General features: G+C 42.6%; 1 protein-coding gene across 5 annotated transcripts; it reads left to right on the top strand.

Annotated features, from left to right (window-relative positions):
• Positions 1 to 1,791: 1,791 nt before the first annotated feature.
• TPST1 (tyrosylprotein sulfotransferase 1) lies at positions 1,792 to 23,831 on the top strand. 5 transcript variants are annotated; one of them, XR_004419940.1, is made up of 7 exons: positions 1,792 to 1,940; positions 7,901 to 8,827; positions 13,767 to 13,965; positions 20,615 to 20,665; positions 21,447 to 21,520; positions 22,319 to 22,366; positions 23,291 to 23,831. XR_004419940.1 is itself a non-coding variant. In XM_033078301.1 (6 exons), exons 2-5 carry the CDS (start codon positions 7,974 to 7,976, stop codon positions 22,334 to 22,336), a joined length of 1,122 nt encoding a protein of 373 aa, XP_032934192.1. In that variant the 5' UTR covers positions 1,795 to 1,940; positions 7,901 to 7,973; the 3' UTR covers positions 22,337 to 22,366; positions 23,288 to 23,831. The 5 variants fall into 5 exon arrangements, 2 of the variants coding, with proteins under 2 accessions (XP_032934192.1, XP_032934191.1); XR_004419941.1 differs by lacking the exon at positions 1,792 to 1,940 and adding an exon at positions 2,195 to 2,274; XR_004419942.2 differs by lacking the exon at positions 1,792 to 1,940 and adding an exon at positions 2,660 to 2,759.
• The last annotated feature ends 358 nt before the right edge of the window (positions 23,832 to 24,189 follow it).

The following is a 24,189-nucleotide window of genomic DNA, read 5'->3' as shown; positions in this document are numbered from 1 at the left end:
TGTGCAGTATTTGCTGATCTGTGGCTGCAGGCTGAGCATTGATTAAAGCAGAGCCCAGCGTGGGGCACCCTGTGCATCCCGGATTTCCATCTGCTCCATCCAGCAGCCCCTTTTCCCTTGCAGAGCAGTGATTCCCCCGCCCCGGAGGCACCGTTTCATTGGAAGGCTTTAAAAGGGACAATCTGCGTGAGTCACACTCGCAGCTATAAAAGAAAAACCAATAAAGCCATCTGAAAAGTGCTGTTTAATGGATTGAGGCAAACTTACTGGAAACAGGAGACAGATTGTTTCATCCTGAAATCGTTGCTTCAAATCCGTCTGCGTTTGGGAGCAAAGGACATTTATTCCTCATCAATAGCTGTCAGGGAAAAGAGATTTGAAAGGGATTTTGCCACCTTTGAAAGGGGCTGTGGGTTTCTCTGGGCTCCCAGCAGCTCTCTGAGCACATTTAAAAGCCTTTCAAGTGCTGGGTGCTCTGGAAATTCAGTTCTTCCAGGGCAGAACTTTTCAGAGAATGAAAAGAATTGTCCTGACATGAACACAGGTATCTGCTTGCATGGCAAATATTGATTTTCTTGGCAAATAAAACGCACCTGAGCTGAGCCACATTTACCTCTGGGGAGAAATACTTCACTCTCACTGTGCCTTTTCCCAGGCTGAATTTTGGGATGTTGAATCCCTTTGGCTGATTTTTCCCCCCTCACTTGGCAGGGAACACAAACCTGGGGAATGTCCTGTGGGGTTGTTCCCTTTGCTGTGACCCTGCAGCAGCACTGACATCTCTGCAGCTGTTTGTCTGCATCTGGCCTTCTGTTTGTGAAGAACAAACGCGTTTTCAGTTGGATTCAGCTTTTGCAGATCGCTGTGTGAACCTTGTCACGTCCAGCTCAACGCATTTTCCTGCTCTTGAGGAGCTAAACCCGGCTCTCCACGTGGAGCTCTGGGAATGAAGGCACCAGGAAGGTCTCAGGCCACGCTTTTTAAGAGGTGAGTTAATCTAGAGCTGTGAATTTCCTTCTAAAGCTGCCCCTCCAGGGCCAGAGTCACCCTCACTCCTTTCCTGGCCGCTTCACCCAGCTGTGGGTCACAGTTGGGATTTGTGCCAGCAGCTGGCGCTGCTCCGGCTCGTGCTGCAGCCTGACGCTGTTCCAGATGTTTTCCCGGTTGCACACGTGGTGGGCACATGGCTGGTGCTTCCCGTCTGCTGCAGAGCAGGTGTGTGGCCCCAGGGGACACCTGAGCGCCGAGCGGGCTGTCAGCACCGCCTGCCTCTCAAAGCGTTCAGAGTTCCTCTCAATTTACGGGACAGCTGGAGCGCTGCACTGCAGCTGGGCTCTGTGTTTTGGGTGCTGTCACCGCTGAAAGCCAAGCCCGGGGGCAGAATTCGGACGGAGTTTTGTCTGTAAAATATTCAAGAGTAATTTTCGGGTAGCAGAGGGGGCGTGCGAGCGGTGCCGGCCGCCAACATCTGCTGGGCACATCTGGCCAGACGCTGGCGCACGTGGGGTCCCCGCTCCAGACGCTCGCGCGGCGCCGCCGCCCAGATGTGCGCGCGCGCGCCCCGCCCGCAGCCAGCTGTGCGCGCCAGATGTGCGGTGAGGGGGCGGGGACTCCATCGTAACCACGCCCCCCTCGCGCTGTCAATCATCGGCGGCCGCCCAATGACGACTCGCGACACATCGAGGCCCGCGACCAATCAGGGCGTGGTTGTGATTTCCATGGCAGCCGCAGCCGCGCGGCTGAGGGGAGGCGGCGGCGGCGCGGCCGCTCCCGGTGCCGCTCCCGCTGCTCGTCCCGTTCCCGGTGCCGCTGCCGCTCCTCATCCCGCTCGTGCCCACTGCGATGGTGCCCGGGCAGAGCCGCGGTGGCGGAGGCGCGGCCGTGCCGCTGCTGCGCGGCTCCAGCCGGGCGCGGCGGCAGCAGCAGCACCAGCAGTGCAGGTGAGGGGCCGCGCCCGCCGCGCACCTGAGGCGGGCCCGGGGCGGATCCGCGGCCGCCGCTCTCGGTGCCCGCCCCGCCCCGCCCTGCCCTGCCCTGCCCGGGCCCGGCCGTGCTCAGGGTGAGGGGCCGCGGCCTGGGGCGGCGGCGGAGCGGCTGGGTCCGGGCAGGGCAGGGCCGGGCGGTCCCGCAGTGCAGCCGGGGATGCGCGGAGGGGCGGCCGAGCCCAGCCCGCCCCGTGCCAAAGTTTGTGTGCGGGCGGGACGAGCCGCGGCCGGGGCTGCGGGCGCTTTGTTCGGTGCCGCTGGGGCAGGAGCGCTGGGTTCGTACCTGCAGGTATGGAACGGCTCGGCTGGGAAGCGAACCCAACATCTCCTTCCCTCTCATTCCCTGGACCAGCTTGTTCCAAGCCCCATCAATTTTCTAGTTTCGCTGTTTGATAGCTTTACAGTTTATAGTTTCACGGTTGGATGTGTCGTTGGCTGGAGTGGGTTTGCTGCCGTCGTTATTTGCGTTTGTTCGTGCGGATGTTTGTGGATCCGGATGGTTTTGCTGTGCTGGAGGGGTTTGGTTCTCCGCAGTAGCTCGGTGTTTAACAGTGCTGAAATCCCTCCGAGCAGCACAGAGAGTGCAGGAGCTCATCTGCTCTCAGCGTGACATTTTTCCTCTCTTGTTTCCTTTTTTCTTCTTTTATGTATAACTTTAGAGAGCTCGAAGCCTCTGTGTGTCGCCAGTAAAATTCCTTTTGTTGGGTTGTTCTCCAGCAGGAACTGTAGAACTTAAAAAATACAGTTTGTTCTTGCATAACCAGGAGCATGTTGGTAACACTTTTTTGACCATTCTCTATGCAAATCTTGATAATTTGGTGTATAGATTATAGATGTAAGTAGAGCAGAATGGATAAAGATATTTCCTTTCATTTGAAGAAGAACTTTTTAATTATGTGGTTTTAAAAGTTATCTTAGAGACCTTAAATGTTGAAAAACCTGAAAGTGTTGGATTTTGAGTGCTTGGGTACAAAATGGAAATGCAGAATTATAGGCATATTTATTTTTGACTCTTTATAGTGTGGTTGTAATAGAAATCATGAAATGATTGCATAGCTGTGTGTTGTATTCCCTGATATGGAAATTCAGATTCAGCAGTCTGTGCCAGTGGAAGTTGGTGTTGTAAATTTTTCAGGGCTTTAGATTTTAAGAAAAAACAACCAAAAAAAAAGTAGGTTCAAGGAATGCAGATGTGTGACCAACATTTCTATGGTTCTTGTAGCATGAACTGTAGGGGAGAGTTGTTCTCACATCTGCATTCCCTGATATTCATCTTGTCCAACTTTGTTCTGTCATTCTAGGAGTTGGCAGTCTTTCATTCCAGATGTTTTCATGCCAGGTGATTTACTCCTTATTTATTTGTGGATTCCTTGTTTCTTTGTGGAGGTGAATAAAAATTCACTCTTCACTCCCTTCTATTTTATCATCTTTTTTTTTTTACTCTACGATTAATGGGAAGAGAAATCTGGGGCAAACAGCTGCAGGGTTTGAAGGGCATGAGGGCTTAAATAGCTAAAGATGGACTTGCAACTCAAGGTTTCTTCATTTTTATTTTTAGCTTTGACTTTTTTGCTTGGGATTGGCTTCCTTGTGCAGATTCTACCCTGTGAATTGTGCTAACTCAGATCCAGTTTTGGGGGAATCATTGAGGTGATTGTGCAGAGGGATAAAAATGCTTCCTGAGTGTTCCAGGTCTCTTGGGAGCAGCTGCTGGATGAGGCTGGGGTGGTTTGGCTGGCTCTGGCTCTGGGGTTTGTGGATATTTCAGTGCTGTTCCCTGGTGTTGTGCTCTGCCATTATCATGTGCAATCATCTGTGCTGAACACACAAACCAACCACAGTCAAACAGCTCCTTACAGGAAAGCTTTTTTGGGATTCCCTCCTTAAACTCCCACTTAGGGATGCTGAAAGAACTTAGGATAGAAGTTCCTCTGAGAAATACCTCCTCAGCTTCTGGATGTGTATTGTTCTGAGGCTGATTATTGAAAATTCCCAGTATCTGCTGCCTTTCCAGTATTTATTTTTAGAGAGAACAGTGCAGGAAGAGGTAGGGAAGAAACTGATAGAGTTGACATTAACTTTTTAAAATCCTAACAGCATTTTCATTTCTCCTTCTCCAGGAGAGTGATGATGGATAACAGCACTTTGGGGATGTTTTTCCATTCAATTTAGCTACTGCAAAATGAATTTCCTTTGTAGTTTTGGGTATATTAGTCAGGCTGTGCATCAGAATCTTCTGTTCCTGCAGGGTGGCTTTTGGACTCTGCTCCAGAAAACCTTGGGAAGGGAGGGGATGTTGTCACAGCCCCAAAAATCAGGGATTGAGTTGATCTCCTGAAGAGGAAAAGGAATCATGAGAATCTGCTAGGAAGACATGAAGGGAAAGAACTTTCCAATGGTGTGGAGTCTTCCCCTTTTTTTTTTTTTTTTTTTTTTTAGGAACCTCATGCCCTGTTGACACAGAGCTGAGTGTGACCTTTCCTTCCAGAAGAGTTGAGCTCAAACTCTGGCCCTTTACATTTTTCTGAGCTTTAGATTTAAACCAACCCACCAGAAAAGATAAGTTCAAGGGAATGCAGATGTGTGAAAACATTTCTGTAGTTCCTGCAGTGGGAACTGTAAGGGGAAGTTGTTCACTGCACTTGGAGCAAATTAGGAACAAAATCAGGAACAAAACAAATCCCATAAAATCTGAGCTGAGCCCTTCCTAAAAGGGCATCTGCTGGTCAGAGTCTGAGCCAGGAGTTCAGGCCATGGAAGCAGAGGACAAATTAATCACTGAGAAATACTTTCTATATATTTAGGGTTATGTTTTATTTTAGGATGGATGATGCCACTGTCACTGCCCTCTCAGTTTAGCCCAGGAAAAGCTGTGGTGGAACAGAAGGGAGAAGGGAGGTGTTCCCTTTCCAGCCTCCAGAGTGAAAGGCTGAGCTCTGGAGCTGCAGGATTCCTTGGTGCTGCCTGGGAATGGAGCATCTTTGTATTCCTCTGGCAGGGGATGCTTGGAACACCAACAAACCCCAAACTGTTCGAGCAGAAAATACAAAGGGATGACTTGCCTCTTGACTAAGCTAAAAATTTTCAACATTTTTTGGATGAACTTGAGGAAAAGGGTCTTGACCTGCAGCGTGGAGGGGGAGGGCAGGAGAATGAAGTGTGTGCAGGGGAAGGGAACAAAGCAGTGCAGTGAGTTTTGCTGTGCTAACATCATCTGGGGCTGACTCATAGGCCTGACTTTTCTGGGCAGAAAATTCACTCACAGACAGTTCTGCTTGGCTGCACTCTCGTGATGAAACTTGTAGATCCTATTTTTTATTTTTTTTATTTGAGTTCCACGTAAGTTTTTCAGGGAATTCTTTTTATCCTGGCATTTGAAACTTGCTGCCAAAGGCCTCTCCACCATTGTAGTCTTCTACAACTTCCTCAGCTCGTGTTTTGTGTGAGGGGTTGTGTTTGTTCGGGTGATTTTGGGGTTTGTTTTGGGATATTTTTAATAAAAGCTGTCTGTGCTTGTAAGGTGAGTGGCACTTTGCTGTCCCCAGGTACAAACCCCCCAACATTTCAAAGCTCAGAGCACTTGCTGATTGCCCTGCTGAGATTTTGAAATGCTGTCAGTTTAATTGCTGTTAACAGCAGAGCAGTAATAACTTTTATAATCCTTCAGGCTGACAGATGTGCTCAGAGCACTTACTCATGGGGAGGAGGGGAAGGTGGGGTTTGTTTGACTTCCATATGTCATCCTGATCCCAAAGAGCTTTCCTTGCAACTTCAGGCACAGGAGGGAGTTTGCTGGCTTGGAGAATAAATTAATTTTGTGAGAGGAGCTGTTTCTGATTGCTGCTCTCTGGCTTTCCTGACACACAAAGCTCTGGTCTTTATGGCAGTGCATGTTCCAGGTTAAAAAAAAAAACAAAACCCAGGACAGAAGCTTGTAGGAAAGTTAAATCCTCATTCTTTATGGTCTTGCAGCCTTTGGCAACTTTGAACTTTCCAAAATAAGTTAGTGCATCAAATGGAAGTGTTGGTGGGTGATTGATGTGGGGGTTTTTCCCATGCTGGGATTTTAAGGGTGTAGGTGACTCAATACTCACAGAAATTTAGGAAAGCTCCTCACAGACTGCAGCATTCTTTGGAATTCACAGCTGGAATTGTGCCCAGAGTCTTCACTTCTTCACCCAACCTGTGAATTAAAGATTTCAACCTTCAATCACCAGCTCTCCTCTTCAGTTGTTTTGTTAAAGCTGAGTTTATTTTAGTTTGGTTGAAGTGATATTCTAATAGAAATCTTAAATTTGATCTTGATATGCTTTTCTCCAGTGATCACCTACCTAACTTTTGCATTTGGGGAATCTCCAAGGAGTAGGTTTTAGTTTGGAAGATGAAGGTTTTTGTGGAGGATTTTTTTTCCCCCTGCCTGAGGAAATTAGTTTTGTGGAATTTACTCAAACTGAGTAATGGTGGGGATTGTAGGAAGTGTAAATATTTGTAGGGCTTGTGTGCTCTGTGCTGAAATGCTGTTTCACTTGTGTTAACACTTCTCTCCAGTGGGTGCTGTATCTAAAGAAATTAAAAAGATTCTGTATTATTTGTTAGTTTTAAGCAGAACAATTTCAAGTACTGAATCTTTCAGAAAAGAAACTTTGATTTTTGGTGCTATGGAAATGTGAACCACATTATTTATTTTGCTTTCTTTCTGAGCACTGTTCAGATGACCTCCACTTAAATTTCTGGGAATTTGAGGTGTTTTCTTTTAATGTTCAGATATTTAAGGTCTAGTTAAATTAAGGAGAGGTATGTGAGTAAAAAAAAAATAAATTGTCACAGAGGATGAATTGTTCCTGGGAGTGGTGTTCTGGCCAGAGAGTGTTGGCCACTTCACAGGAAAAGGGAATTCATCTTTGAGTTATATTGGAGTTTAATTTTGGTAACAGAGACTAAAAGCTGAACTTTGAGTGGAGTATTGTGACAGCTGTTGATTGGAATAAGCTTTGTTAATGTGAAGGGCAAAACCTTCTCTTGGATGCCCTGCCAGAGAAAATCAGTGCTGGGACAGATTCCTGCAGGAGGAATTCCCTTCTCCCACTGCTGAGTGGGAATTGTGTCCTCTGGCTGCACAAACCAGGCACAAATCAGCAATTTCTGAGTTAACAACTGCTTTTCAGGAGGAGAAGGTTAAGTGGATAATGCTTTGGAGAGGAGCAGGGAGCAGGCAGAAGGATCTTGTCCACTCAGGGATGTGTCCTGCAGTGCTGACAGAGATGGAAAAGCCTGCAGGGAGCCAATCAAATGTGCTTGGAGCTCCTCCCAATTAAAATCATCTGTGATTCCAAGTGCTCAGTGAGCTATTGCAGCCCTGATCAGGCAGCTCTTCCTTCAAAATTCCACTGGAGTACTCAGTTCACTGGAATTTGGGGAAGGACAGTCACTTTTCAGCCCACCTGATCTGCAAACCCAGAGCAGGTGAATGACAGAACACAGGTAAATGGTGTCTCTGCATTAACTGTTAGGAATGGGGAAAATAAAGATCCAGGTGGAGTCATCCAGCAGCAGAATCAGTGTTGGATCTAATCCTCTGATATCTCTATAAAACATGGCATGTTCTTGCTCCTTCTTGGATATGTAACTCAACAGGCAGATTTTGAAACTATTTTCTATCTGAAAGTTTTCTTCAGACTCTAGGAAACATCTAATTTTTTAAAAATTTTCATCTGTAGCAATGACAATTACTTTTGAACAGTGCAATTTTAAGAGTCTGAACTGAAAAAGAAAGAGTAAAGGAAAGAAAGAGTGAAGGAAATAATTCTTTTATTTTGGGGTTTCAGACTTAATCTTAAGTCTCGTCTCTTGCCAAAGTGTTGATTTATTGTCAAAAAATTCTAATTTTATTTAAATTTTTTTTCTCCTCTTGCCAGACCTTAACTAATTTGGGATTAGGATCCCCATGGCACGTGAGCTAGAGGATCATTTGGAGTAGGAGGTGTGTTTATGCTGCCCAAGATGGTGGGGAAGCTGAAGCAGAACCTGCTGCTGGCATGCCTGGCCATCAGCTCGGTGACCGTGTTCTACCTGGGCCAGCACGCCATGGAGTGCCACCACCGCATGGAGGAGCGCAGCCAGCCCCCCAGAGGGGACAGTGCCAGGGCCACCACGCTGGGGACAGCCCCCAGTGCCAACAGGAGCCTGCCCTACAGCAAGGACATGCCCCTGATCTTCATCGGCGGCGTGCCCCGCAGCGGCACCACGCTGATGCGCGCCATGCTGGACGCGCACCCCGACATCCGCTGCGGGGAGGAGACCAGGGTGATCCCCAGGATCCTGGCTGTCAAACAGATGTGGGCCAGGTCCAGCAAGGAGAAAATCCGCCTGGATGAGGCTGGGGTGACGGATGAGGTGCTGGATTCGGCCATGCAGGCCTTTCTGCTGGAGATCATCGTCAAGCACGGCGAGCCCGCTCCGTACCTGTGCAACAAGGATCCCTTCGCTTTGAAATCCTTGACTTACCTGGCCAGGATTTTCCCCAATGCCAAATTCCTGCTGATGGTGAGGGATGGCCGTGCCTCTGTGCATTCCATGATCTCCAGGAAAGTCACCATAGCTGGCTTTGACCTGAACAGCTACAGGGACTGCCTGACCAAGTGGAACCGGGCCATAGAAACCATGTACAACCAGTGCATGGAGGTTGGCTTCCAGAGGTGCATGCTGGTGCACTATGAACAGCTTGTGCTGCACCCTGAGAGGTGGATGAGGACTCTCCTCAAGTTCCTGCACATCCCCTGGAACCAGGCAGTGCTGCACCATGAGGAGATGATTGGAAAAGCAGGGGGGGTTTCTCTTTCCAAGTGAGTATGAGCCTTCATCCTTCACCTTGTGCTGGTCTAAAATTGTACATTTGGGATGTGAAAATCCCATAACTGGGACAGCTGATTTGTGATGCATCTTGGAAAAAAGTCATTGCTGATTCACAGTTTGCAGTCTCACATTGGTTATGTGTGTGGTGCATCCTGAAAATAAGTCATTGCTAATTAATGATTTGCAATCTGATTGGTTATGTGTGGTGCATTTTGAAAATAAGTCTTTGCTAATTGATGATTTTCAATAATTTTCAATCTGATTGGTTATGTGTGTGATGTATCTTGAAAAAGTCTTTGCTAATTAATGATTTGCAATCTGATTGGTTATGTGTGTGGTGCATCCTGAAAAGAAGTCTTTGCTAATTAATGATTTGCAATCTCAGGTTGGTTAAGTGTGTAATGTCAACAGACTTTTAATGGTCAAGGCTAACTTGAATTTGAGTAGCTGATATCAGCTCTGCTTTTCTCTGTGCCCCAAAATAAACCTGAGCTGGTTTATCTAGCCTGGTGTTGGCCATCCCAGGCAGATCACCCATTTGATTTCAGCAGCAATATTGGTGTCAGTGCAAGAATGGCCTTGGGGTGAGTTTGCCAAGAACATCCTCTTCCAGGAAACTGGAGAAACTGCTCCAAGAGAATAGAAAGCAGAATTGGCAGTTTTTCTCCTGGCATGTGCTCTCAAAAGGACAAGCATTTTGATGAAAATTAACCTTGTTGTAAGCAAATCTTTCACTGTTCTGTTGGGCCATCTGTGCACCTGATTCAGCTGCTTTCAGAATCCAGAATTCAGCTCTGCTCAGAAAAACTAGATGGGTGTTGTTAAAAGAAAAATCTCATTTATTCTCTGGTTAAACTGCTCAGATTTCTTTGCCACTGTTCACAGCTGGATGCATTCTGTGAAATGGATATATGCTGTGAAATACAGAAGCTGTTTCATCTTTACACTGAGAGAGAAAAATGTCAATTTTTTTGACACTCCCCCTGTTTTTGAATTCACCAGATTAATTTTAAAATACTGAATAAGAAGCCCTATTCCAGCAGCAAGGCTTGCCCAGTGAAATTACTCAGCTCCTGGATTTGGAATATTCAGCACTGGCCAAGTGCTTCTGAGTGAGAGGCACCTTGCACAGCTTGTAACAGAGTAATTCTATTTATTTGAACTCCAGTTCTGAGAAATAAAAATGGATGTATTTCCTTTATTTCATGCCTAGGAACACAGCTGTAAATTTTCTAATATATTGTAAGGGCATTTGGTTTAAAGCAAATATAAAATGATGATCAGTGATTACAAAGGGAACTGAGGACTCAGGTAACAATTAGATAATGACCCTGTGGAGGTTTCACATCTCCATTCCCACTGAAAAACCAACCCCAGTGTGTTCCCAGGGTTATCAGGAAGGGATCTCATCCCTGCTTTTGGCATTGAAAATGTGGAAATGTTAACCTGACCAGGGCTCTGTGATACCTCCCTGCAAGCTGATCTACCTGGGAATTTTTTTTCCCCCCTAATTCCTGGAGTTTGTTGCTGCTTCAGCAGCACCTGAGTGGGGTAACTTATTTCTGCTGAGATAAATGGCTGGCTGCCAGGCTTTAAGTGTCTTGTAAAAAATCACTGTGTATAATCCCATTTCTGGTAAAATATGACTGCCTTACAGCTCCCAGATTGGTGTTTTTAAAAATTAATAGACCTTTATACTGGAAAACTCAATAACCTTACTGAATTCTTGCTGATATTTCTTATTAAATCTGGTGGAATGGGGTGTGAGGAGTTGAGAATATTTGTTTCTAAAAATTGAGGAAATGGATTGTTCAAAGTCAAATGCGGCCTCATGTTTATTTTTTTTGTAAAACCTTCACATTTAAGACAAGTGTGGGCCCTCAATTCAGTCTGGTCCCAGAGTTCTTTGTGCTTTTATTATCTCTCAGGAGAGGATCTGGGGAAGCAATTTCTGATTTCAGGAGGCTCTGGCAATGGTGGGAAAAGACTGAGAAATGGCTGTTTTGTCTGGGGTGGGTTTATCTCATCAAACACCCCTGCAGTAGGTGGTGAATTTTGGTTTTCAGCTGCAGGATTTGATCATGATTTCAGTGACTCAGCCTTTCAAGAACTGCAGAAAACCCAGTGAATATCAAACCCTGGGTTGTGTTTTTATGGGATTCCAGTTGAAATTGTGCAGGGAGGGCTGGAGATTTCCCAGTTTGATGCCCTTGTTCCAGTTCAAACCTGCAGGGTTTGGCATTCCCAGCTGTAATATTGGAAAATCTTCTGGAAATCTGCTTTAATCATCTTAAGACCTCCAGATCTTGCAGACAGGCTCAGCCTTCATAATCCTGCTGCTGCCTCAGCCTGAGATCCCTGGAGGTGTTTTAATTAATTGTTGGAGATTTTTTTTGAAAATAAATCTGATCAAGTTTGTCATCTTGAGATACTTAAAAACATTTTGAGCAAGAGATCACAGTGTCACTACAAGATCTTTATAACATTGCTATCACCTGCTAATAAATGTTTAAAGTTTATTTCTCACCCTTTATTTGGATTTTCATGCAGGAACACTGCAAGGCTGGAGGGATGTGCAGTGCAGGATTGGTAGGAGTGTGAATTTTCTGTGGTTTGAAGTCCCTGCCAACGTGGCTGTTGAAGGAATGCATGAGGGACTCCATGCTCTAACCAGGATTGTTAATTGAGCTCTGGCATTTGCCTGAGTGCAAGCAGCTGTGCTGACCACTGATGTAAAGAAATGTCAAACCCTCTAGAGCAATTTTTATTAGGTTTATTATAGAAATAGCTGTCCAGGCAGAATTACTTCAGAATTTACTATATTTAGTACATGGCTCTCATTTGATGCAGAATTATTTGGGGTTAGTCCTGTGTGCTTCCAGCTCTTCCCAAAACTGAAACTTCATAGAGCTGCAATCACTGCCATGAAATCAATTTTCCCCATTTTTTTCTGTTTGGATTTGTATGGTTTTCTTTCCTCCTGTCCCCAATCTGTCTTCCCTCACAGTCCTCAGGAGTTCTTTATCTGAGGAATCTTTCCCACAAATTGTTTTATTTTCCTTCCCACAAATTGTTTTATTTTCCTTCCTACCTTAATTGAAAGGACAGAGAAGGATTTAACCAGACCAAATGTGGAGCAGTGGATTTTTTTATCAGTGCTTGGGAGCAGCTAAATGTAGCCCCTGCTCTCAGTCACCAGGAAATGTTTCATGCTGAGGGTATTGTTAGCAAAGACTAAAGTGACACACACTTAAAATCATCAGGATGAGGAATCCATGTGTGACAAATTGAGGCTCAGATTGATCTGTACACCCATTTTTTGGGGTGCAGCCAGCTCTTAGCCAGGCTCATCACTCTCCTCTCCCAATATCATCCTGATTTTAAAGGCTCAAATCATTTGCGGTTTTGGTGAAGAGGTTTTAGGTTTGGCTGACTCTGGCTGAGGACCATAAATCTTATTTTTTTCAAACACCTCATGATAATTTTTTCCTGAGTGTCCCAATCCACCTCCTGGTCTGGTGCTTTGGCCTCTGCCTTGCTGCTTTGAACTTCTGAATCTCAATTTTTAGCAGCTCTTTTCTAATTTAATGTGGAGTCAGATGCTCATCTTCTAATTAGAAAGATCACAAAAAAAAAACCAAACAGTGCTTAAACTTCTTCATTTTCCATCCAAACCTGTCAGCTCAGGTTAACAACCCTCAGAACGTTGAATTTAGTCCCAACTCCCTGATCCCAAATCCCCTTCTGAGATCCTGCCTTGACTTTGGTTGAAGAGAATAAAGGTGAAAATTCTGGAGTTGTTTTCAAGGTTTTTGGTTTGTCAGGTCCTTTTCAGCTTCCAGAAAACACCAATCTGAGGGCTCTGCTTGCCAAGTCAGCTTCCCTGTGATCATTTCCCTGTCTGCTTTGTTCTTTGGTGATTGTATTTAAATGATTTCACCTTACTGCCCTTCCAGCATTGCTGACAGATTTCCTTCCTCTGGCCTGGAGGATTTTAGCTCTGAGGAGGAGTAAAAAAGAGGAACAAGGTGAACTCTGGTGACTGGTGTGTGCTCAGAACCAGGTGTGAGGCAGACAGAAATATTCTTTTTTTATATAAAAGGAATATATAAATCTCCAATAATGTCTTTCTGAGGTCAGCAAAAAAAAATTTTAAATTATTTAGAGTAAAAACTCAGAGTTTTCGATTTTTCAGCCTGAGTTCTATTCCAGAAATCAGCACAGTAAAGAAGTTGTGTTTCTTACAATCATAAAGACAGAGCAAAGCAGTGCCAGAAAACACAACAAAAACATTACACAAAAGTAGAGCAGAAATGAAAATTACATTAGGACTGCTGCTTAGATGAACAAGAAATCAATGATTTTCTAAATATGCCACTGATTGTGCACTTGCCTCTAAGATCTGTGTAAAGACCAAACAAAGCAATGGTTATGGAAAATATTTCTGTAGTTTATTGCTTTAATCTCAGGTCTTTTTTTTTATGAAACAACTTAAAAAAAAAAAAAATGAAGCACAGAGTGGTTGTGAGAAGAACTAACTCATGGATTGGAATTCAAAATACAGCTTTTAATACATCCTAGACAATTAAACAGCAAATGTGGCAGTGGGAAAACAGATTTATATATAGCTGTGGGTTTACTTTTCACTTAACAGCTCTTGGCCTTTCTCTGCTGCTTTTCTGGAATAAAGAAGTTGTTTCAGCACAGTGTGAGAGCCTAAACTAGGCAGCATCTGCAAATATTGTGCAGATTATTCTCATTAAAACTTCACTTCCCATCAGCTCTGTAGAAAACATGAAATTTTGAGAGGGAAGGAAGAAGAATGGGAGGGAAAAATAAAACCTAACAAAACAAGCTAAAGATCTTAATGGTATTGAAGAATAATTGGTTGGAATGGAAAATAGAATATTTTTTTTTCTTTTTCCCCAGGGTTGAAAGATCCACTGACCAGGTGATCAAGCCAGTGAACGTGGAAGCCCTGTCCAAGTGGGTGGGGAAGATCCCAGCTGATGTCCTGCAGGACATGCCAGTGATTGCCCCCATGCTGGCCAAGCTGGGCTATGACCCCTATGCCAACCCCCCCAACTATGGCAAACCAGACCAGAAAGTGGTGGAGAACACCAGGAGGGTGAGGTTTGGTTTGATTGTTGACTGAAGGGAGGTGAGCTCCAGGCAGGAGCCTTGTGCTTGGGCTGGGGGATTTGTTTCTGATATTTTGGTGGAAAATTAAAGAATTCTTTGGGGCTTTGAGCTGTGCTCCTTGCTGTGTGGAGCTGAGCTTCTTGAGAGCAGGAAGTTGGGGAATTAATTTTTAAAAAAATCTTTCTTGTCTGGGTTTCAAACTTGATGGATGAGCTCAGTTTTTATAAATGAGGGTTGGCAGAAGCTCTGTCCCAAAATTGCACCCCAAATACTTGGTGGAGTTTGAAAAGTGCCCCATAGAAAACAACTCACCATGATCAAAATGTCAGATTTTCCAATTCTTTGTAGAACAGCCCAAAGATGGAGAAAGGTCTGGTGCTGATTGACCTAAACTTCAGGATTTGGGTCTGAGTTGAATGCTGGAATTGGAGTAGTTGGGCTGTAGAGTTGTTTATCCCTGGAGGTATCCCTTGAAAAACTCATTACCATTGTTGGAAATAGAATTAATAACTCTGCCTCTGTTCTTTTGGACATGTATAGTTTATTAAAAGAAGGTGACTTTTGCTGCAGAGTAATCAGGGGAAAAAAATGAATTAAACAATTTTAAAGGACTGTCTTCCACCAGCCTGCTGATCCTGAAAAATCTGCTTGGAATGCTGATGGGATAGATAGGAGTGAAAAAGGATTTGGGGTGTGTGAAGTCTCTGAACAATTCTGCATTATTTCTTTGTAGAAAAAATGTCATTAATCATTAATCAGTGTATTAAAGGCTGGCAGGTTAGTTGTTGTAATTCATAGCTCAGCATGGAAAATTTAATTACAATTTATAAGTTCCCTGTTTTAAAAGGGTCACAAACAAATGAATTTTTCTGCACTCAGTTAAAAGAAGTGTTCAATACTAGAAATTTTCAGTTGTACTGGTTGTGTGTCACTGAGAAAATTGCCACAAGCTTTTACAACCTGCTGACCTTGCTGAGGCCTCCACCTGTGTGGGGCAAGCTGTAAAAATTGTCTGGATTTCTGTCTCTTCTTGAAATGGATTTGATTTCAAAATACAGGAGAGGAATTCAGGTAATAAAACCAGGAGCATCTCTGTAAAGAAATGAAAACCTAATTTCAAAGGCTGAGGCTTTTTCCAAGTTTGCTTTGAAGGATAATTTGTTTGTTTACTGATGCTGAGAGCAGCTGCTAAAAACTGAAGCTGATCTAAATATTGCAGACATATGGAACACTCATTAATATTTTGGCTGCTATTTTAATTTAATAGCTTTACTTACAGCCCCAGACAGCACTTGAATGTTGTTATTATTGTAATATATATATTTTTCTTTGCCAAAATTCCATTTGCATGTGTGGTTTGTAGAGATAAAATGAGGGAGATGTTCTGAATCAATGCTAAAAGTAAGAAAGTTCATCTTCAAAACTTAGAATATTTCTTTAAAAATTGAGCAACATAAAGATTCCAAAGTGTTCCAGACTCTGGTGTGGGACAGCTCTTGTGGGGTTTCCTTTCTCCTGCAGGAACCTCTGCTAATTTATTCCTTGCTGCTGCAACCTGGAGAAGAAATCATTTATTTAAAATGGATAAAATAAACAAATCTGGGTTTTTCCAGCCTTTTGGAGCTGGCACTTGGCAAGTTAAATCTGTTCCTGTGTACTCTGAGCTGGTGAATTTGTAAAATCACTGCAGCACTTCTTTTGCTCTTTCTTTCTTTAAATTTCTTCACCTGGGATAGCCTTTCACAGAGTTTTGTACTGGATATCTGGAACATGGATGAAGCTGGCCCAAGAAAATCTTTCCAGAATTGTTTTTCAGTGCACAGTAAGAATATCTGGATCTTGTTTGTAGCCATTTATTGGTTCATTTTGTGTTTGGAAGCAGCTCTCTTATATTTATATTTATATTTGTGGTCTCCAAGACTTTAAAGTGAACACAGAACTTGAATTGTATTCATTGAAAACAGATAAAGTTTAGACTTCTACAGCTGGGTGAAATCTGTCTCTTCTTGGAAAAGACCACAAATTGTACTAAACAGTGTAAATAATGCTCAGCAATTTAAAGCTGCTGCTCATAATCATCAAAGTGAGAAGCAGCAGTGTAAAAATTCCTAAAAGCAGGCTGGTACTAGAGAAAAATGGAAAGAGATGGCTGCTGGGGTGTAAAATATCAGTTTTCCCCAAACTTTCTGAACACTCAAGTGCTGTTCTTTATTCCTCTTTTCTCCTTTTCTGTCCCCTGCTGGTGGCTTCCATATGTACAGCTTAAATATATATATATATATATTTTTTTTTTTTTTTAAATTCAGTCTGGAGACAAAATGATGTTTTTCTCCAGCTGAAGGACAGTGCTTAAATAGAAATGCAATCTCCTTGTAGGTGATGCCAGGGAAGCAATGCTCTCTGCTAGATTTGGATTTTCCCCTTGCCTGTTACCTGTGTAGGACACAGCTTTGGTTTCTGTGCCCCTGCAGCACAGCACAAAAATAACAAGAAGCAACCTGGGTTTGTACTTTGTTAGATCCTCAAACAAAAGCAGAGATGTCAGAGCATGAAGGGAACTTCATCTCTTGTGTTGCTGTCCCAGTGCTGTGTTAGGAAATAAAACATCTCTGACAGGATCTGCACTGGGAGACCTCAGCAGATTTTTCTGATGTTTTCTCTAACAAAGACATTAACTTTTTATTTGTCTGTTTTCTGTTAAGCCTGACAATATTCTCTTTTCTGACAGTTTCTCTTGTCTCAGTTAAGGAATGCAGACAAGGTCTGGCCAGGGTTGTGCTGCTCAGCAGATCTCTGCATGTGACCTCTCCAAGGAGAGGATTTTGCCTTCCCTGCAAATGTTGTGGTTTTCTAATTCTGTTGCTGAGCTGTTAATTTATCACTGCAAGGGTTCCTTCCTTATAGATACATCATTACTTGTTGTTCCCCCCTAGAGTTTTAACAATTCTACATCCTGAGCAGAAAGGAAATCAACATCCTGAAGTAAAAGAAGTTTTCATCTGCACATTAGACAGAAAATACAAATAATTAAGCTGAGTGTGAGCTGCTAGCCCAATCTCTGCGGGGTGAAATACAAAAGTGCTTCACTCCTCATTAGAACAGTGTGTGATATGTCCTTATCAGTGAGATTGTGGAAAGGTGAATTCCAGAAGAGCAGAGAGCAGCTCCAGCTGCAGAGCTCAGCCTCCTGCCCAGGAGAAGCTGCTCTGTTGTGTTGTGGTTGGCACAGTGGTTTCCTCTCCCATCTGGAATGAATTACATCAGATTTTCTTTGGCACATCCTTCCCACTAAATAAATTTGTATGCTTGGAATACACACTGCAAGTTCTTTTAACTTCTTCCTGGAGTTGTGCTCCCTGTCCTGGAGAGATGCAGAGGTGGAAGTTCCAGAATTCCAGGGAAGGAGCTGTGGTTTTCACCAGGACTCTTCAAATGCACTGCTTTTTTACTGACAGCCCAAAGCTCTTCTGCAGCTCTGGGTTATGTGCAGCTGATGGCACCATGTAGAGATAAAAACAGAATTTTGTCACTCCAGTCTCATGCCTGCTTTGAATTGTGAGCAACCATCTCCTGTTCAGAGTCAAAGCATCTGTGGCAAGCAGGATTTCAAGAGTTTGTCTGAGATTTTAAGGGCAGGATCAATCTCTGATAAAGGTAAAAAGTGTTTTTATGATAAGGGATGAGGATAATTGTGCTGTCAGAGGAGTTTGAGTGCCCAGCTGCTCTGCATCTCCATTTTCACTGATTAACCTGATCATAAAGGCATTTGGCTTTGTGGGCATTTTCTTTGACATTTAAAACAAAAATTTGGGGCTTATTCCTTTTTTCCTGTGGCCACAACAGCACAGACTTCCTCAGTGTCCTCTAAATTTAATATTCCCTTTAGTGAGTGTTTCTTCCAACTGCATCCTTTCTCTCCAGATGTGCTGCTATCTCATTTTTGCAACAAAAACAAAACCCCAAACCCCTTAACTCTGCATAAACATGATGAATAATGCACAAAGAGAGTTATTACCAACCAAAATGCAAAGTGAGGTTTGGTTGCAGGCTGCTGGGCCTGTGGAATATCCTGCTCTGTAAACATTTACATCTCACATGGCCCTTCCTTGGCAGGTCCAGCAGAGGTGAGGAATTGTGTAAACCTTTAAAGCTGCCTTCAAAGTTCAGCAAAATCTGAAAGATGAGGGCACCTCCATGTGCTGTGGAGTGGTTCTAGAAAGGGGCTCAGCTCTGGTTTTGCCAGTTTTCTTTATTTCATTTTTTTCTTCTACAATTAAACATCATCAGCCTTATACTTGGTTGTTTTAAAGTTGACCAAGCACACTTTGTTGCAGGGTGACTTTTACACAAAAAAAACCCAAAACATTATTTTTGTGTACTGGAACTGACAAAGAATAATGGGACTCTTTCCAAATTAGACAGGAGAGTGGGTGAAAAGAAATGCTTTAATCTTTTATAAAAAAGTGTTATAGGTTACACTTCTGTTCTGAAGTTCTCCCTGTGTGTTTAAAGGGGTTTTCTCAGGCAACTGGATGTGAAACTTATTTTCTGGTCTCTTTTTGAGAATAATATCCATTCAGTTTGGCTGGAAGAATGTGTTTTGGGTTTTTTTAATAGAACAGCTTGAATACTGCCAACACTGAACAACAAACTGACACAGGCTTCAGATCCCCCTCTGCTGGAATTCCATTTGGAATTGTTATTATTGCAGAATAATTCCCTTAGAAATGGTAAACTCCATTTCTTCTCAATTTTACTGAATTCTGGAAATAATTCCAATATCCTGCTTCTGTCTCTCTGGTGCCACTGTGAGTGATGTGTTTTACACTTACGAATTGGTCAGAGAAGAATTTGGAATCTGAAACCTCTTTAATTTCCTTGGCTGCAGATGGAGTCATTGTTTTTTAGAATTTCTGGATTGCTGGGTTTTGATTCAAAAGGCACCATTTATGTTTTTGGAGCTACTTTAAACCAGTTTTTATGCAGTCTCCTCCTGACAAAACCAGCCCTTAGGTGATGTCAGTTCTGAACCAAAATTTGTGTGTTAAACCTGATCTTGGGCTTAGAGTTCCCTTGGTAAATTGTGCTGTGTAAAATACTGATATTTTTATGTGAATATAATATGAAATACCTTCAAAACTTTTGCTTTCCAGTGACATTATTCTTCTTAATATTGCTGATCTTGGCTACCTGCTGTTAGATATTTAGTAGGGATAAATGCTGTTCCTGCAAAGGTGAAGTTTTTAGAGCAGACACAAATCTGGATGTGTAATATAAAAATTAGATTGAGTCATAATTGCAGGAGGAGGATTCTGGAGAGGCAGCCTTGGGTTTGGTCCTGCTTCTGAATCAGTCACAAAGTGCTGTCACCATCAGGATTAATTGTTTTCCAGAACTCCCAGAAAAGGTGAAGGTTCCTGTCTGTTCCTCCCACCATCAGCACCACCTGACAAAAAAATCCTGTTTTTTCTTGTGACCCTTGCTGAGGTTATTCTGTAACATTTCTGCTGTGACAATGTTGTTTTGTAACTTCCATTCCCGTTCTCCAGGACACAGCCTGCATTTTAAGGGTTTGAATAAAAGCAGAAAGTGGGATTTATAAATATTTATAGTGGAGCAAGGCTCCAATAGCCACACACTGAATTTCTGCCCAGGATGACTTTCCTTAATGTTCCCATGGGAATGGCAGTGGCCTCTGGCTGAGTGCAGATGAGAGCTGTTCCTATTTTATCTAAACCATGGAATATCAGAGAGCCACAATGTGTGTGTGCAGTAATTCCTGCTGGTTTGGATTGGGGTGGGAATCCAATCCCAAACCAGGATCTGCTGGGCAGGAGATTCAGAGCTGCAGAATATTGACAGGCTGGGCATTGCTGTGTGTTCTGCTCATGTGCACAGAGGGGAGCAGAGAAAATTGAGATAAATAAATCAATCCCCTGACTTCCTGGAGCTCCTTCCTTTGGTGCAAACCAGGGAGTGCAGCTCAGAGAGAGGCTGTGGAGGAGCCCCAATTCCATTTCATGGCTTTGTGGAATTTTCTGAGTGGGTTTAGAGGAGCCCCATTTCCATTTAATGACTTTATGGAATTTTTGTGAGTGGGTTTAGAGGAGCCCCATTTCCATTTCATGATTTGTGGAATTTTGTGAGTGGGTTTGGAGGAGCCCCATTTCCATTTCATGGCTTTGGAATTTTTGTGAGTGAGTTCAGAGGAGCCCCATTTCCATTTCATGGCTTTGTGGAATTTTTCCAAATAGGTTTGTGCCCTTTTTTAATTTTTATTTTGACATGATTACACAAGACCACAGTCATGACATTGGGATGATCAGTCTTTATACTTCAGGATGGTAAAACTCTTCAAGTGCACTTCTGTCTGGGGGTGTGAGGGGAAGAGTAGAATACAATTTTTTTGCCCTTTGGAATGTTTATTCTCAGAAGGAAGGAGCTTTTAAAAATTATCCTCTGGAGAGAAGACAATATGTTGCCAAAATATTTAATGTTCTAGCATTAGTGGATACTAACAACACAATAAAACCTTTTCTTTTTTTTTTTTCTTTTCCCTTAACCAGCTCTTCAGTGTTTCAAACAATAGTGAATGAGGGTTTTGTAGCAGTATAATTTTTTGTTTGTTTTCCCAGGTCTATAAAGGTGAATTTCAGCTTCCTGACTTCCTCAAAGAAGTGCCACAGGTACAGTATTGAATTAATTTCCTTTTTGTGGGTGTAGCAACAAATGATATCAAACAGCCTTTATAAACACTCCTGAGCTTGATTTTGTGATTGATGGCAAGATTTGCTGATTATCCATGAGGTGGAATCTTGAGCTCAGCATCCCAGACCTCTCCTGAATCTGTGTGTAACTACAGAGCTGAGTGGTGTTTGTCAGCCTGAGCTGCCTGGATGTTGCTGTGAAATGGAAGGAAAATTTGAGCCTCTTTTCTGGACCAAACTCCAAGTTTGTCACCTGTAGAGGAGCTTTATCTTTTGTTATCTTGGTTTAAAGCAAGTCTAGTCCAGAGGGCAGAGTTCTAAGTACTGAGAGATTTTAAAGACAGAGATGTTATCCAAGTGAACAAACCCAGCCATGGATAGGGGTGGTGTTGATTTAATAGTCAGGTGTCCTGTGGAACTTCAGGTTTTGCTGAAAATTCACATTGCCCCCCAAATGCAGTTCATTGTCATCAGCTCCCTAAGGACCAAAGAGAAAAACTCTTATTGTGAAACTCTCAAACCGCAGGATCTTGTGGATATCACTGAGCTATAAAATCCCAGAATGGTTTGGGTTGAAAGAACCTTAAAAACCATTTTTTTTCCACTCCTGCTATGGGCAAGGACACCTTCCACTATCCCAGCCCTGTCCAACCTGGCCTTAGACACTGCCAGGAATCTACAGCCAAAGCATTTTGACTTCTCCATTTATTCAAATAAAAATGATTTGATTAAAAAGGAAAACTGATTTCTTTTGTTCCAGCCAAAGAAGACAGTAGAAAGGAAGTCTCGTGGCAAGATAAAATGAACATGGATCAGTGAAGTGCCATAGCTGTAGTGTGTGTCTCATGTTTTCAGAAAATAACCCTGCTGTGGCCACCAAATCCTTCTGGGCAGCCTTTGTGTGATCTCTAACGTGGGCTTGGCTTTTTGCTGCCTGTTTGCCTGCTTGGATCACTCAGTGCTCCTGCTTTGCTCACCCTGGAGAGCCATGCCAGCCCTGCTGCTGCCAGCATTGTCCCTGTCACTGTGTCCATGTGTGCTGCTGGATTCACAGGAGCTGCTGGGGTCACTCCTGGGGTTTCCATCTGGGATTGCTGCTGGGATTGCAGGATCAGCCACAGCTAAAGCTGCAGGAGCAGGGTGGGCTGAACAGGAGGGGAATGTTGCTGAGGATTGATAGAAAATGCAGGGAGATCCTTCAGAATTGAGCAAAAAAAAAAAAAAAACTTGATTTGGAATAAATCCTGGGTTAAATTCTTGTTTGCATAGAGTATCAGTTAAATTGTGCCCAAAAGAACCTGAGTGATAAATTCCTTCTTCACTCCATAGGATAGGGAGGTTCCTGCTAAATTCCAGGAAGTGGATTTATCCAATTAGCTTGGTTTAAATACAGTATTTACCAAAATCTGAGCAGATTCATCCATAGCAAAGAAAGACCATCTAAAAGACAAAAATAAGCACTGTGGAAGAGTAAAAGAATATTCCTTAAACCATAAAAACTTGATCAAATTGGTGCTGATAGTGTTCTCCTGTAACCAAACAGCTCTAAGGCCTGGAGAACAGACATTGGTAATGATATTTTTGTCCTCTGATGTAAAATAGCTAATTTAATTGTAATTTTTTTTTTTACAGACTGAACCTATGGAATAGAAGAGAAAATGGACATTTCTTGCACAGAAGGTAATAAAAGTGTTGCAGTTCTGCTCATTTGTTGCTGTTAATTTAAGATGGTTTTTATTTAACTTCTGTAACTTCATGGCTCAGATAAACATGAAAATGTTTTTTAAAGGAAACTGCTAAAGATGAGCTGGTTTGTAATATCTGATTTAGCATCTCATAGCCAGTATTTTCAAACAGCTGCATTTTAGTCACTGAATAAACAGTGACAACATTTGCAGGGAGCTGAGTAAGTTCCAGACCAGTTAAGGAATAAGTGATGCAAGATTTCCTGTGTTAATGCTGGGTTTTCATTTGTCAGCCCTGCTATCAGATGTTCTGGCCTGACAACAAAAGCTTGCAGAATTTAAATCCTGTTTAAAAATAGCCCAAAGCAGAATGCCCTACAAATATCCCCAAAATAGATCCTTATGTGGCCATAAATATAAACACCCTAAATATAGCCACAAGCACTGCTCTGAGTAGAAATAAGGATCTAAAAACTTCCCAGAGATGAAGCAGAGGCCTTCCCTGTGAAATCAATAAAGAAACCATCATCTTTTCACACAGCCAATTTAAAATGACCAAAGCATCATCCTCATTTTGCTCTTAGCTCTGAAAAATGGAATTCAACCTGCAAGATTTCTGTTCCAAACTGGGAACTTCCCAGCATGACTTCCCTCTGGGTCACAAGGGTTTGGGATGGAAGTGGAAAATCAATGTATTCAATGTTTTTTTTTTTTTTTGCTGTATGTTCCAAGCAGTCTCTGTGATATTAAATAAAGGATGGACAGAGCAGCCACATTCCTTACAGGAATGGGATTTGTCTTGACAATGACTTCCCACCTACTACTCTGAATTCTGCATTGTTTGGAATTTGAATGTCCAGGATAAAAAGCTGAATATTACCAGCAAAGCTCCCCCATAACTTTATTTCTGTTTCTTTAGATCAGCTGCTGCCTTTCCATGGAATGATCCCCCAGCCTGTCCCCCTGGGATCAGAGGTGTGCTGCTCACGGCCTGCTCTCTTCAGAATGTTCTCTCCTGTTTCTTTCATCCTGTTTTTGTTCCAATTTTTGCTGTTGTGAGCGCATGTAAACCTGTTAAAAAAACAAACAAACAAAAAAAATCGCTGATGTTAATGTAGAACTGCACTACATTCGCACAACTATTTTTTTAAGGTTTTAAAAAATGCAAAAGCAATGACTGAAATTGCTCTTCTGTTTTTAATTACAGGGCTCCATTTTCAAAGTTTTTTTTGTTTCTTGTAGCAGTTTGGTTTTAAATGTACAAAGCTTTCAAGAGTGGTCTGTGCTTGTCCTGAAAGATTTTTGGTGAAACCATTGTTTGTTTTATTCATGTGTGGAAAATGTTAAATATCTTTTATTTAAAAACAAAAACAAAAAAAAAAAGTTGATAAATTACATGTACAATGACAATTCAATGATCTTTTGTATTTTATTTTTCAAAATAAATGCTTTAAATGTGATTTTTTTTTGTTTGTTATTTCTTAATGAATGGTTTTGCTTCCAACTTAAGATCTAAATAATTCAAGATATTGATATGTTAGTTATAAGGGAAGATATGATCTCATATCTGGGGTTTGGATCTTATTTTAAGGTTTGCAGTTTAATGTTTTTAAGAGCTGGGTAGTGATGAAGTGTTAAATTGGAGTGTCCTATGGGGAGGAGTAAAGTGAGATTTGTTTACTGCAGGAAGAAGTTGGTTATTTTTAGACTCTTGAATTTGTTCCTCAAAGGCAATTTGGTTCTGAGATGCTCTGCTGGGGGGAAGCTGCTGCCCTGAGTTGTGTGGTAAAGTTTCGATCTTTGGGATACAATGTGGAA

The sequence above is a fragment of the Catharus ustulatus genome, chromosome 22 (assembly GCF_009819885.2).
Source record: "Catharus ustulatus isolate bCatUst1 chromosome 22, bCatUst1.pri.v2, whole genome shotgun sequence".
Classification (NCBI taxonomy): Eukaryota; Metazoa; Chordata; class Aves; order Passeriformes; family Turdidae; genus Catharus; species Catharus ustulatus.
Note: the sequence above shows the minus strand (reverse complement) of the source record. Positions and strands in the feature narration are given on the sequence as shown.